The sequence below is a fragment of the Perna viridis genome, chromosome 2 (genome assembly GCF_037379345.1).
Source record: "Perna viridis isolate PV_CMFRI_1.1 ecotype Kerala chromosome 2, ASM3737934v1, whole genome shotgun sequence".
Classification (NCBI taxonomy): Eukaryota; Metazoa; Mollusca; class Bivalvia; order Mytilida; family Mytilidae; genus Perna; species Perna viridis.
In genome coordinates, this window is record NC_142446.1 from 66756516 (window position 1) to 66771427 (window position 14912).

The 14912-nt window shown below is 33.6% G+C and overlaps 1 protein-coding gene and 1 long non-coding RNA gene across 3 annotated transcripts; one reads left to right on the forward strand and one right to left on the reverse strand.

Annotated features, from left to right (window-relative positions):
* Positions 1 to 3777: 3777 nt before the first annotated feature.
* On the reverse strand, positions 3778 to 9549 carry LOC148626568 (uncharacterized). The gene is made up of 4 exons (XM_088570681.1): positions 9283 to 9549; positions 6075 to 6174; positions 5557 to 5633; positions 3778 to 4820 (listed from the first exon to the last, which is right to left on the reverse strand). Exons 1-4 carry the CDS (start codon positions 9344 to 9346, stop codon positions 4606 to 4608), a joined length of 456 nt encoding a protein of 151 aa, XP_088426807.1. The 5' UTR covers positions 9347 to 9549; the 3' UTR covers positions 3778 to 4605.
* On the forward strand, positions 6165 to 14880 carry LOC148626569 (uncharacterized). 2 transcript variants are annotated; one of them, XR_015920115.1, is made up of 4 exons: positions 6165 to 6299; positions 8882 to 8992; positions 12591 to 12695; positions 14086 to 14880. It is a non-coding gene; the product is annotated as an uncharacterized LOC148626569 (long non-coding RNA). The 2 variants fall into 2 exon arrangements; XR_015920114.1 differs by lacking the exon at positions 6165 to 6299 and having other exon boundaries at positions 8802 to 8992.
* The last annotated feature ends 32 nt before the right edge of the window (positions 14881 to 14912 follow it).

Here is a 14912-nt window from a genome sequence, read left to right on the forward strand (position 1 = left end):
GCCTACATACTTTTATTTTTGATATTTTGTTTAAAATGTCATATTAAACAGATAATAACATGTGGTTTTTCATATAACATATGTTCGTAGGAGATAAAAATTATATAGTATGCACTGCAGATTTCAAAACTAAGGAAGACAACTCTGTAAATTACACTCAAATACAATAGAATCTATTTTCAATGTTGATTATCGCCTAAGAGCAGGCAGATATAAAGGCGAATAATCACGTGTAAAGCCAATTATCCAATGACGTAGGTATATTTGCTGTTTTGATATGCAAAATAAATTAACTACTGAAGTATTATAGTGAAAGCTACCCTTTCCTGTCTGTGTGTAACAATTACAATAAGTAAACCGTAATCACTATAAACCAACAAACCGTAATCACCAGACCACCAATTGAAACCGTAATCACCAGACCACGTGATCACCAGAACACAAAACTGTAATCACTATAGACCACCAAACATTCGTAATAATTTTACCAACAACATAACGAGAATGAATATGTTGATTAAGAGGCAACAACCACGCCGGGATGAAAAATATCAGCTCAAGGTCACCCATGGGTCTTCAATAAACGACGAGGAATTCCTTACACCACATGGCAGGCTGCAGCTGGCCTTAAAACAACATTATACACAGGTTCAGCGAAATAGTTGCTCGCATATACTGCAGTAAAATTAAAGAAAATATAGTGAACGTGAAAACGAAACAATATATACAGAGGCAGGAAATATCTGACATGGGACAGGCCCAAAAATGAGGCGATTAAGTACTTTTGTGTAATCACAGCCACGACACGATTGTCAAAAATACAACTATAACTTGATTTGAATAGAAAACACAGAGATGTAAAAAACTAAAAGAAAAAGAAAAATATAGGCAATTTTTTTTCACGGACGGATACTGGCTCATTATAAATGTCTTCCGTTAGAAAACTTGCATGGGTAATATGAAACTGGTGTAGCATATAAATCGAAAAAAAAAAAAACAAAAAAACAAAAAAACAAAAAAACAAAACAAAACAAAACAAAACAAAAAAAAACTGTTAAATTTACAAATGCGATTTTTTTATTATCTTAATTTTAATTAGTGTATTTCGGATAATTTTCCACCATTTACGCATTGTTTACTTTATTCTTATCATGATACTTTGATGAAATAAATGATATTGCCCAAATTTGAATTGGTTTTTTGATAAACCCTTTTGTAACTCGTGTTGGGTAGCTGCGTTATTGTTGTTAAATTATTACCGAAATACACATACATGCAATATAAAGGCGGTCATTGTTTACATTTCCAGTGCCAAATTTCATAAAAAAATATCATCGGAGATTTTCCTCAAATTCTTCTTCAACTCAAATTTGGATCAACCAAATTACTTGAAATTGAAGATTTGAGGAAAAACTCAAGGATTTCAGGAAAATCTCAATTTGAGATATTTATGAAACTCGAGCCAGAGCATTTGATGTCACTCCAAGTTTTTGGTTTTTGCTTTTTTTTTGTCGGAATTCTCACTGCTAGTGCTTCAGTTTTTTGTGCATTGTCTTTATTTTTTTTTACTTTTTATATGGAATATTTTCTACTCTGATCGATACATTGTGTAGGTAGATCGGCTTTATTTCCTGCAATCACATTCTGGTCATATATTTGGATTTTGACGTACATTTGTATTTGAATTGTCCCATTGTTTACGCTCTAGTATTGTTTATCCGATATTCATTCATATAATAATAGATTCTCATGTTAAGAAAATACAGTTCAAAAAGGAAACGACCGATGCATCTTTAAACCGGAACCTTATAAACCTGGAATACATGTATGACAGCATGTATGAAAGACCGAGTTACTAATATTCATTGTGTACCGTGTTTCACTAAAGAAAGATGAGAATTAACTTGTGTTGCCCGTAAAGCTCTTAAATACATTCTACGCCAGCGTTTTAATTTAGGTAAACAAACTGTCGCTTTCTGTACACACCGGGTCAACCACTGCTTATTCTCTTCTTACCTTACCTTCCTATTTTCATTATTGAAAGTAAAAATTAGTCTTACCGGTTCGAACTTTTCCGCATAAACAGAAAAATATAAGAAAATAGCCCTTCAAGGATAAATCACATTGCATCGTATTTCGCTCAGAGACGTTGTACAATCAACAATTCAGTTTAGGTAAAAATATTAAAAAGTAATTAAAATCCCTAATGTCAAAAGCAGGCCACAATTCTTAGTCCCTTTTCGACAGAGTAATACTTCTTAATTTTCTTATTGATTGTTTAGATGACATGAATTTGAAAAACGTAAATATCAAATTCAAAGGTTCTATAGAATTGTTACAAATGTTAACAAAATTTATTTCAGTTCCTTCATTAATTATATAATTCCTGAATTCAGAGTGGCCCGTATCGCGAGACACAATTGTATATCTTATGTTTACCTTTCCTCGGTAATTAAAGATTAAATGTATCTCCATGTCGCGTCTCAAATCTGAGTCACCGTACAATTTTATTTCTATAAGTATTACAAAACTTTTCACGCAATTTCTTTTCAAAGGTTCATCAACTAAGAGTAAAGAAAACAGAACTGTCACATCAAATATATATTGCGTTATATACGTGACATATTAATTTTGAATAGCATTCTTCAGAAGGTTAAGTAGACAGCATTATTCAAAATGCAGTTTTGTACAGGTCTGTTTTTAATTTTACGATGCTGGCCACGGGTATTGGCATTTCCTAATTTGTTTGTAGGGGTTTAACGCCCGAGCAGCAATACTTCAGGTATATTCAGGCAATGAACATGAAGTGGATAATAAAATGAATATGAAATGATGATAAAATGAAAAATGGGATGATACACAAGGATAATGGGGTCCAGAAATTTTGTTTGCCACTGGAAATAGGAAGAGGTGGGTAGGGTGGGGCAATTTAGCCTCATTGTGGCGGACCCCTATGGTTCCTACTCCGGAAGAATACCACAGTAGGGTTTTTTAACGTGCGATGAACGTGGCATATTTCCCAACACGTTGCACCACTATGGTTTGCGGTCAGGTTTTCCGTATTATAGCCTGACAACCCCAGCATGCAACACACCAAGGGTACCCCATTCCAACACCTGGGGCACACAACCCAGTTGCTCTGTGCGCAGAGCGCCCTAGCCCCCGGCTAAGGTTCTGAGCACTATTTAGTCGCCTTGTACGACAAGCTTAGCGCTGTTGCAGGCCTGTTCTTTTAACACCCGGACCTGCATGGGGCAACATTTACTAATTAAAGCTAACTTTAAGGCTGTCTTGTAACGAAAACATTTATAGCTTGAAAGTGATATATATATTTTTTAAAATGTCCTATTCGCTGGTATTTACTAACATGTGTCTTTCGTATAATTTGTAGCCAATGTAAAGAACAACAATTACCCCCTTCAATAAAACAACAAATACAAAAATAAAAAACAAACACACAAAAACACACAAAAAACACATTTTCCCTAGAAATATCTTTTTTTGCCTACATGTACTTGGAGTCAGTGATCTACTTTTTTATTTTTTTTTCATTTGGAAGAAGGGACATAACTATGAATTTACAAATTGAATATGTTTCATTACATACATGTATATTTGTGGAAAGAACATGTAAAATTTGTCTTGCAAGGCCGGCACTTTTCTGTAGCAATAGAAATGTAACAGTTGTTTGTTATTTTAGTATGTTTTTAATAATGGTCTTCCTTAAGCGTAGGCAAATGTTCCTTAAATATGAAAATATTAACAGTAAAACATACCGATTTTACAATAAAGTTTATTGATTAATTATTGATCTTCCTGAGTATGCATTTCATACAGCAAATATTTGATCTTTCCAATATCGAGAAAATCGGAAACTTTAAAACCTTATATAAGTGTTGTAGCAACTCCCCAAGTCTTACGACACGCAAATAATTTCCTTTAAAAAATGAAAGTTGTACACGTATTATATTTAAGCACATTTTATTCTAAATGAATGAGGACTTCAAATGTAAATTGTACACGTATATTATTATGAAAAACTGAAAATTGTTACATAAAATTTAAAAATTTTACATCCTTAATATCAAGACACGACGTGAGTGGATATTCGCTATTTTCACATTAGAAATATATCGTTTTTAAACATGTTATACATGTACGAGATAAATCATTGTCTTAACAACAAATGATTTAAAAATGCATTTTCTTCTATTAAAATAGCACAGGCACATGTGGACTGCATGGGACCAATGATGCCTCTTAATGCCAACTTCCCCTTTTTGCGTAAAAGTCATTCAACTATCAAACAGCGTTTTCTATCCATAAGGGTTTTCTGGAATGTGTATCGGAAAACCTATATAAATAGAAACTACTGTTGTACTTGAATAACTTTAATTACAAATGAAAGCAGAATAAAATTTAAAGTATGACAAACTAATTGCCAATGCAAAATAGAGGGGATGCATCAACAGGCTCCATTGGGTGCTGTCTACGAGTACCTTTGGAAAGTAGATACATTATTCATGCATAGATTCGCAAGGTTTTCTGTTCTCAATCGAGTTTTCAATGCACAAAATGTAGAATGTAGCCATGAATACTTTTTTTCTAACTGTAAGCGGGAGGAGGCGGAGGGTATGCAGGCTGGCTTGGTTGAGAATAACCGTAGGGTTGTTGTCCGCCGTATTGCGGTTGTCCACCATACGGCTGTTGTCCATACATTGGTTGCTGGCTATATTGTATGCCACTTTGTTGTTGGTTAATAACAGTTGTATTTGTGACACCTGGTTGAGTTATTACTGTTCCAACTGAACGTTTATTTTCTGAAAAAGAAAAGATATTCCATTTGTACAGTTTTAAAGATACACAGTAGAAATCATTATTAAAATAAAGTCTATTAGCATAAACTCAAAACTAATCGTTTAAAGATACAGGTATTCATCATTTTATACTCATTTACTAAAATCTGAGCCCATATAATACCCTAGTCAATTTTACCAACATTTGCTAAATTCCAAGCCCATTTACCGCCCTTTGATAAAATCGAGCCAATTTTACCATCCTTTGCTAAAATCCGACTATCTGCTTATTTCATGTACAATGTACTTGATAACAGTGGTTTGGAAGGACATTTTGAAACGGGGCTATTTTCCGGATTTTTCAAAGACATTTACAATCTGGATGGGCCATCTGCAGCCATAAAAAGCAAGTGAGTAATGGCACTTTGCCTTCCCAATCCTTGCGGTAATTGAGACAAAACGTGGCACATGTACATGTATCACCACATGATAAGATAAACTCCGTTCTATCTGGTTTAATGCACATTTTTATATTTATTTTATACTTATTCAGATTTATTTCGATTGTAATTACTATACATCTCAAGTAGGATATACTACATGTATATGCATTTTTAAACTACAAAACTTAAATAATAAAAGCTGCTGAAGTTATTACAAAATGATGTCTTTTTCACTATTTCCGTTTAGTATGTATCTGATATAAAGCAAAACCAGGCACATGCGCAGCCAATATGCGCTTTTAAATACTATAACTTACGTCTGCAACACAGATAAATGACAACAATAAAGAAACCTAAACCGGTAAGAGCTCCAATGCATATCCCAACAACGGCGCTGTAAAAAGAGAAAATCATTGCCTTCAGAGATAGCTAATTATTTGATCCCGGAGTTTGGTCACGCCATATAACCAAATAATGCGTTTTTTTTTCTTTCGCTTTCGATTTTCTCGGTATCGGACATCTTTATCGAATAAATAATTTCACAGACTCATGGAAAATAATAATTATAACCAAAGGATGGCTGAGTGTATGTATCAACTCAGAAATTGTTAGTACATGAAATTTCCGGGGTTTCAATCCTCCATATTGGGAATGTGGTAATTACTGTTATCACACTCCGTTTTTCACCAGTTATTACATATTTTCTTTACAATTTCCCAACAAGTACCGTAAATTTTCCTGAGCCATGAGTCACTGTATTGAATTCTCAATTCAACGCATGATGCAATTAATAAATTCAACGTACCATCAAAATCGTGATTCTTTTTTATCTTACCCGATAGATAAGCACAATGAACTTCCGGTACATACATAGTCATCCGGGCAACACCAGTCACTTCCGGAACATTTGTAATATGAAAAGTAACAAAAATCACCTGCAAAAAATGGGAAATAGATGTTAAAAACATTCATTTTATTTTTTAAATACACATTTAATGCATACATGTATAATTATGACGGAATTCTCTATCACCTGGCATTTATGTGTGCATTTTGAGTGGTAAGCAGCATAAATCTGGCGTATTTTCTTATAGATTGTTTAACTCGCTCATCTTGCATCCGTTATTTCAGTACTTTACATTCACATATGATTTGTATAATTATTTATTACTGCTCCACGTTAAACTGCTGATCGGTGCCGTGTTTATCGTCTTAGCTTCATAGTTCTACATTGTAATTCCATACGAGATCAAAATGTACCTCTTAAATGTCATACACATACATGTATGTTCTACGTGTCTTATTTGCTTGTATGAGAACGGGAAGTTTTCATTAATAGATGAAATGATCGGTTAGCATTAAACATTACCCAGTTTCCGATTCAAACACAGGAGCTCGTTACAAATGACTATTTAAGTCATATACATTATCACGACCCCGATATAATTATATAGCCATTGCCAGTTGTTAAATCTGGTTCCTAAATTCGCTAAAACTTTGAGAGAAACCTGTGGAACGAAAACATCATCCGCACATCTTGGTAACCAGTTGTTTTGACTGAAAAACATTCGGGTCAAGAGTCCTCATATCAAGGGAACCAAGATTCTAGCGGAAGTCACCCGATTTTAGAGCATATCGCATTTGTGCCATTATGGATGCTGAAAGCAAGCCAAAATCATTAGCATAGAATATTTGACGATTAGCGACTTCGAAGACTTCACCGCAAGGAGTGCTATAGGTCTAGTGTTAATGTAACATGTGATACATAATTCAAAAAGTCATGTTTATCATTATCATATATTTCAACTGCACTGTATTGTAAACAATGCATATAAAAATGTATATTTTAATCAGATAGTCTGAAAGACTTACGCAAGACAGGTGTCCTTTAATAATGAATGACTTTAATATTTCTTCATAGACCGAACAATCAATAGTGATTCCTTATAATTTAATTTAAATATTAAAATCATTTAAAAAGTTTGATGACATCACAGTCATTACAAAATTTGATCTATGAGATGGTGAACGAAATTTTTTATCCAATCAGAAACTGGGATACTTCTGAAATTAAATTACAAGTTCATTAACTGTAATTTAGTAGGAGAAAAAAACAGCTCGTGGAAACCACTGGTTTCTCTGATTTTTTTTTTGTTATGCGTTATGCGATTTAATTGCAGCAAAGACAATTATTGAAAGGTGAATGGTGTTTTGTTCTGTATTATGGAATTGTATGCATTTAAACATGGAATACTTATTCAATAATCACGAAAGTTGGTTACTGATGACAATTCAAGTTAAGAGCCAGATATGATTCGTAAAAATAATGAATAGATAAGGCGAGGGTTGAGATTTATTTATGGGTGAAATTGGCCCCCTTATTTTCATGAAAATTGATGTTTGAGTCCCATTAAAACTTTCAGTTGCTGAACAAACGTGTTGTACCAAAAGTTGAATTGCCTTAATATTGGTCAAAATTGCCGCCTGCCTTAAATTTTAAAAAACAAGGTAGTGTTACCTATTCAACATAAGAAAGTATCTTTGCCAATGTAGATCCATGTAATATGTAATCTATCAATAGATGTCATGAAGCATACTCTTGTATTTGTCTATTTTTTCATTATCCATGAAAATTTGGAGGGTAAACGTTAGTGGAGTCATCACAAATTGAAAAAAAATCAAATTTTACCAAAATTCAGCAATTTTAAAGGAACATTGAGTTTTCTTACTACTACACAACAAGTTAGAACTAATTAAGTGTAAGTTATTGTAAGAATCAGGCAAAATAAGAAAAATGAGAAATATGCATGTCAAAACCCCACCTATCTGACAATATAATTTATTTCGAGACTTTGTAATTGCGTGTCATGTGTTATTTTCTTGAACGAAATTTAGAAACAAAAAGAAAAAAAATTTACTGCGTCAGCTATCTTTTTTAAAGATACATGTAGTAATTGTTTTTCATACCATGTTTCACCAACTGCCTGATTCTTACAGAGACTGACACTTAAATAATTCCAATATGGGTAATACTTTTGTAATACACCAAGGCCTTAACAAATTTGTCATTAATTAGCCTAGTAGGAGGCAAACACAACCCTAAGTGTACAGCGTCCTTTGTATTCGGAGTCTACCATACAGTCGTTAAATTATTTACAACAATGCATGACCTAGATTAAAGTTATCTATTTCTTTATTAATACACTTTCTATCGACTTTTCGTAAACAAACAATAAGATATGAAATAGGGTTCGTAAGTCGCTTCTGACGTCAATTTCCGTTTTACAACACTGTTTAAATAGTGAAGATAAGGCCTTTTTGTGCAACTTAATCGAAAGATTTTCTTTCACTGTTACAATGAGAGAAACAAACCAAGATATTGTACATGGACAATGTATATTGTACACGTATAATAATAAATACACATTTAGTTTATTTTTTTCAAACTTGCATGATAAACTGTAATGGCAGTGGCATGTGGATACTGACAATTGCAAAATTATACTTCATACGCAAGGGGGGTGCATTTGTCCAGAAGTAATAAACCACATTTTAGCAAAACAACTGTTCACTCTGCAATGCATAGACAGACTATTAATATTACTATCTCCATTACATAATAATATATATTATTTTCAACAGAATATGCTAACAACGGTTTCTACTTCAAAAGCGTCAAATGGGAACCAAGATGCTAGCGCAAATCAAAAGAATGTTATCCAGGGACGAGGACTAGAAATGGAAAACATTTAGGTCAGTGTGTATATACAATAAAACTAGTGTTTAAAATGTAAATTTCAAAAAGTTCGGATTATGCGGGTTTGGGCTTCACCAACCTTTTCACAAAATACCTTCATTTGTTCCATTTAGTTAATATTGGTACAGTGTATGCAACATTATATTTCCTGCTTTTCGTCACGTGTTGTTCTGTTTTAATATACAAATGTAAGAGTTGTACACATGTAATGTGTTATCTGCCTAATTTTCGTCAATTAAGGTTCTTTAATCATTTAAAACTGTCACATACATTCTGTCACGCTTACCTTTGACAAAATCAAGTAATCCTAGCAATATTGACATGAAGACGACCCGAGCTTCCATGATCATCGATGTGTATTGTAGTGCTTAGGAAATGGAGTTATTCGTCCATGTCAACTTATCAATAATTATTCGGTGAGGTTCCAGAAGGGTAAATGAACTTAGTGCATTAATTCCACACTAACTGAAGTATGGAAATCGAGAATTTATCTATTTTACGTGTATAAATGAAATAAAATCTGGTCTTCAAAGTCAAAATCTGTTGACTTCCGCTAGATTCTTGGTGCCCTTGATATGTTTACTTTTTTGTAACCATGATGACCTGAATGTTTTTCAATCAAAACATCTGGTTTCCAGGAAGTGCGGGTAATGATTTCGTTCCTTGTTTCTCTCAAGTTCTTTTTGCGATATTTGGGTCGCTTCCTCGTGATATTGACCAGGGAACCAGATTAGGAACCAGATATATTTATATATCGGGGACCTGATTATGTACATTGTATGAATGTTCCTTGAGGTATCCTGCATAGAACCTTTCTGGGGATATTTGATCTGTCGAAAAACATGGTAACATAGGGGTCTGACAGTAGTTATTCACATATATCTTCAAAACCGTTAGGTTTAGCCAAATTCTGACATGGGTAAAAGTACATGTATTTAGCATATCTGTGGTAAAATTTTCGTTTTAATCCTTAAGCCATGTTGGAGTTATTGGCCTTTTTTGACGTTTTTTTTTTGCTATTTTAAAAGTTATTTCTTTCCACAATCTTCTCCTTTGATACTACTTGATCAATTGTTTTTATTTTTCTGCAAAATTAAGACAAAAAGGAGCAAATGATAGCTTTGTACTCTACCTTTAATAAAATCTGAATTGTAACCTCCCATTTATATACATTTCTGGATCCGCCCTAAACAGTTGTGATATAACAGGTGTAATAAGCATTAAAGCTGATACCAGAAAAAATATAGAAACAAAGACCAAGAAGACTCATACGAGAAATAAAAAAAAATACGAAAGGAAAAAAAGGCAATCTAATTAAAATTAAACCTATCAATTTTCCATTCAGATTCAGTTACTGCATGTAGGATCACACTGTGTAACAACCTTTGAATTATTCAAAAGGAAAGAAAAGTTCGTCTGAAATACTTCATGTAGTGACTGGGTGGAACAATTGATAGGTATAATTTTTTTTTATTAGCTTGGGAAAATAAGGAGTATAGCGTCGTGGTTAGTGAGCGCTTTCTTATAATATTCCTTTTTTTTTTTTAAACATATTTGACTTCAAAGTATAATTAATAGATAGGGGAGGATCAAGGATTTCAGGTAAAAAGGGTGCATACATTGAACTAATAAAAAAAGAATAACGGTCGAATTTGTAATTAACTGTTATCACGTAGATATGCCTTACCAGTCACATATGGACTCTGTTATTCAAAACTGGATTGATGGTGACATTGTCACAGTGACCGATTCTATATATTATTATGAGCAATTTATAATATCAGTACAACCATTTGACATCACCCAAGTGTACTGGTTTCTTAAGTATGATATTTTATTGTGTGCATATATGGAACTGTGAACTGTGACGAAGGGATGTTTCAATAACGCAAAATCAATTCTTGGGTAGTAGTCTGTGACCCTGTGGGGAGGAGAAATGGAACAGTGAAGTTAATGCAACTACATGTACATATCAAATACTATTGACCTACTACATGTATTACAAGCAAGTTGTACATAAACGAACTAATACGAAAACTTAACATAAATTCTTAAAATTAAGGTCAACATACCCAGAATGGCTTATGTAAAATAGCTACAGAATTGTGGTAAAGTAAGTAAGTTTTATTGAAATAAAGACCAAACACTGATGTATCATCAATTATTGACAAACAAACGATGTAACGAAGCAAGCAAACAAAATATGACCTACAATTCAATACAGAAATATTCATATAACGTCCCGTGATATCCCTGCTGAGGAATAGAGTTATCTATCTTTGACCAACCAATTTGTATAAAATACAATAGGTATTAACGCAACATGTTAGAGAATATGGTGAAATCTCGAAGTCATTAGACGGTGACTGCGGGGGCATTTACAGTGATGCTAATGCAACTGTGTACTAAATATAATTTTTATGATAGTCCCGGCACATGTGGTTCAACATTAAATACTTCAAGCTCCACGCAGCGGCAGACGTTCGTTCCGTCTCTTACTAACCGCTGCAGACAGGCCTTTTGAAATTCTTGGGACACTTAAAATAAAACGTCGCATGACAATCGAATAGCGTCGCCTAAAATCATTCACTTTTTTCCCGACGTTGCAGGATTCTGTAATCTTCTTAATCTGGTTCCTTGGTCAATATATAAGCGACCTTAGGATCGCTAAAAAATATAGATGAGATTAACTAAATTAATTTTATCATTGTGCATTTATATCGAAAGATCATGTTATGAGTAATTTGAAAAAAAAATATTTAGACGTTTCTTTTTTAAATTTGATTAGAACGTATAAAAGAAAACAAATTAACGTCATTTTCACTAAGCCAATCAAAAGACGACCTCACTGGTGACCTGGGGTTATATTTGAGAAAAACTTGTGGAACGAAAATATTATCCAGGCATCCAGGGTCCGGTTTCATAAAACATCTAAAATTGAGATTTTCCTCAAATCAAATTTCAACCAATTAAATCACTTGAAATTGAAGATTTGAGGAAAACACAGGACATCTCAACATAAGATTTGTCTAAAATGAAACCCTGGCCAGGTTAGCATTTTCTGAGAGGACTGGTTGCAGCGTCTCAAGCTCCAGAAAAGCGTCTGACGCATTCGGAGCACATCGCCTTTTCTAGTTACACAAAAGCAAAACCTCGGAGGCACTAGGGGGATGGATCTGGTCGGAATTTGACTGATCCGATTTAAAAATTATTATAATTATAGTTAAAATGATTGAATTTTTTACCATTAATGTTTTTCTTAGCTCCTCGCTTCGCGCCAAAATTCTTTGGAGAGTTATTGTTCTTTATTTCTAATGATATCCAACTAAAATTTTTAGCGCCACCTGGTGGATAGAAATACTTTGATTATTCCGGTAAATTTTTCAAGAATTTCTCCTTTCTGCATCCGAGATTTTTTTTAATGTAGCGGAAATGGCCGAGTAGTTCCGATTGCGTCTGACGTTCGAAATTTACTCTAGATGCTGCAGCCAGGCCAATCACCAAATGCACAGGCCAGGATGCTGGATTTTTATAAAGTCTTCACATTATTTTTTTTGCAGTTTTTACTTGATTATTGTTATTTTATCTTTCCAGGCATCGACGAACACTATTGATAGTGTGACCGCTTGCCAGGTATTCCTCAAACGATAGAAACCAAATCGATTGACATGAAATATTTTACGAGATGCATTGAACCATGTAAGCAATTAATGTCGGTTTGTAATAAACACAAAGCAAAATTTAATGATTATGCTAAACTTCAGTCGAGTCTGCAAACAGTGTCTTCATTAATCATTAATGACACAGCTATTGGTTTGCTTTTAAATAAATCGATTGACTCCTTTGTGTTACACCTATTAGCTTTTCAAAAAAACAAGTCGTTTCTTCGCTGTAATATTTTTACTTTTTCAGATTAAAATTAAAAAATAAAACATTGATTTCATGTATTCTTTGAACGTTAGTATGAATGATGTTTTATGTGCTGGGGGAAACCCGGTTTTTATGCATCCCGTCGTACACTGGCAATCCGATCACCTAAAAAAATAACAAATTTGTGATCCCATATCTAACGTCTCCATTAATGTTGGTTTAGGTTGTTAAGCAAATCAGGGACTTGTTAATCTGTTTTCTGCATGAATACTCCTGGTTTGTTCCATACTTTTGTAGTGACACATCTTTAACTTTACCCTCTAATTTTACATCAACTTTATCAACTATTATACATATGCTACAGGAGATAATTTTTTTTCGTTTGTTTTAAAAACATGGTGATTTTAATTATGTTTGGTGCTTAGGCATCGATCATTTTTATACTGAAGGGAAGATGATGGGATGTGGGGATGGGATTTAAAAAATGAAGTTATTTCAAATTGGAGCAAAATAATTTTTAACTTTTAGCTACAGCTGTCGCTGAAAAACATTTTAGCGTTTGCGCCTAAAAAAGAAAAAATATCAGCCCCCCTAAAGAAAAAAATAGTCTGTGCCTTACACTTGCCTTTTGCATATGTACTCCTCATAATTTTGTCGTCGCACATCACATAGATCTGGCAAGGGCGATATATGGGTAGCTCGTACATCAGTTTTCAATTGATCAGAGCAAATGTCCGTTTGTAAAATAATGGCATTTCTTACACCAATACATCAACCAAGTAAATTAATATAAATATGAACGATGTGGAGAGTAAAGCAAAATATATTATTACATAGATAGCAGTGTTTTATGGAATGTTCCCAGTGAAATATATTTCGATAATTTCCTCTGTGAAATAAATTCGGTAATTTCACTCTCGGACTTTCTCCCGCCAAAACGTCACAACTTTGAAATCAATTCGCCGTTCACAAAATTTGAAATTTATGTTGACAATAGCAACGAATAATCGAGAAAATCTATAAAATAAATACTTAGGATAATCAATTGGTTATTGTGAATAACCAAAATATGATCACTCAAGCAGACCGCAGTAAAATTTAACTCGTGCGCGGAACAAGTTCCACACACTCGTTAAATCTAGGGATTCTTCGGCACTCGTGATCATATTTTACTTATTCACTCCCCTATTATTATTATGTACTTCCTCTATATTCATAGAAAGAAGAAACCAGTCGATCCGAATTAGAATCCGAATTCGGAACACTGCCGAAGAGACTGTGTCATTGTTACCTTCACACCAACCTACACCAGAGTTTGAATCCTCTTTACAGATACATTGAAGCGTGTAGCGAAGAAATTCAGCACATGGGTACATTTGTACCTAATAATGTTGATAATAGCGTCAGGTGTAGTTTTATTAATTATACGTATTTAATTTAACGTATTAGTTATTTGCCTTACCCTTTATAACGAAAGAGCTATACAAATAACTCGTCAACGACTAAAATTTAACGAACTTTGGCTCTGGTAGGCCTCCGCAGTATTACTTTTTAAGTGGTAATTAATTACTTATATCCAACAGAGACTCAATAAGGATCTTTTCCTATATGGAAGTCAACTATCGAGGATTTCCAAGATCGATGAACAAACTGTGGGAATCTCTCAAAGCAAAAACTCAGGACTAGACTTCACATATGAACAAATTTCAAAAATATTTGAAAATGTGCCCGTTTATAATATTCGAAACATTTTTTGAGCATCTTAGCTCAGCTTCTGTATTCTGTGTTCTCCCATCTGTTCAAATTTTTCTCGTATGTGCTCTACACTGCTTCAAACCTGTCCTCTTCTTTTTTAGTATGCTTTCCCTTCCTCCATGTAACATTGGAAATCATTTAAAACATTTTTTATGTATGTGTGTTTTACCGTTAAAAATATATGTGTATTTTTTGTAAGGAACGGATTTATAGTTAAAAGATTAATTGTTCAAGAACAATTGACAGGTCTTTCCAAACCATTCCTTATCTGCTCTGATACTTGACTGAATA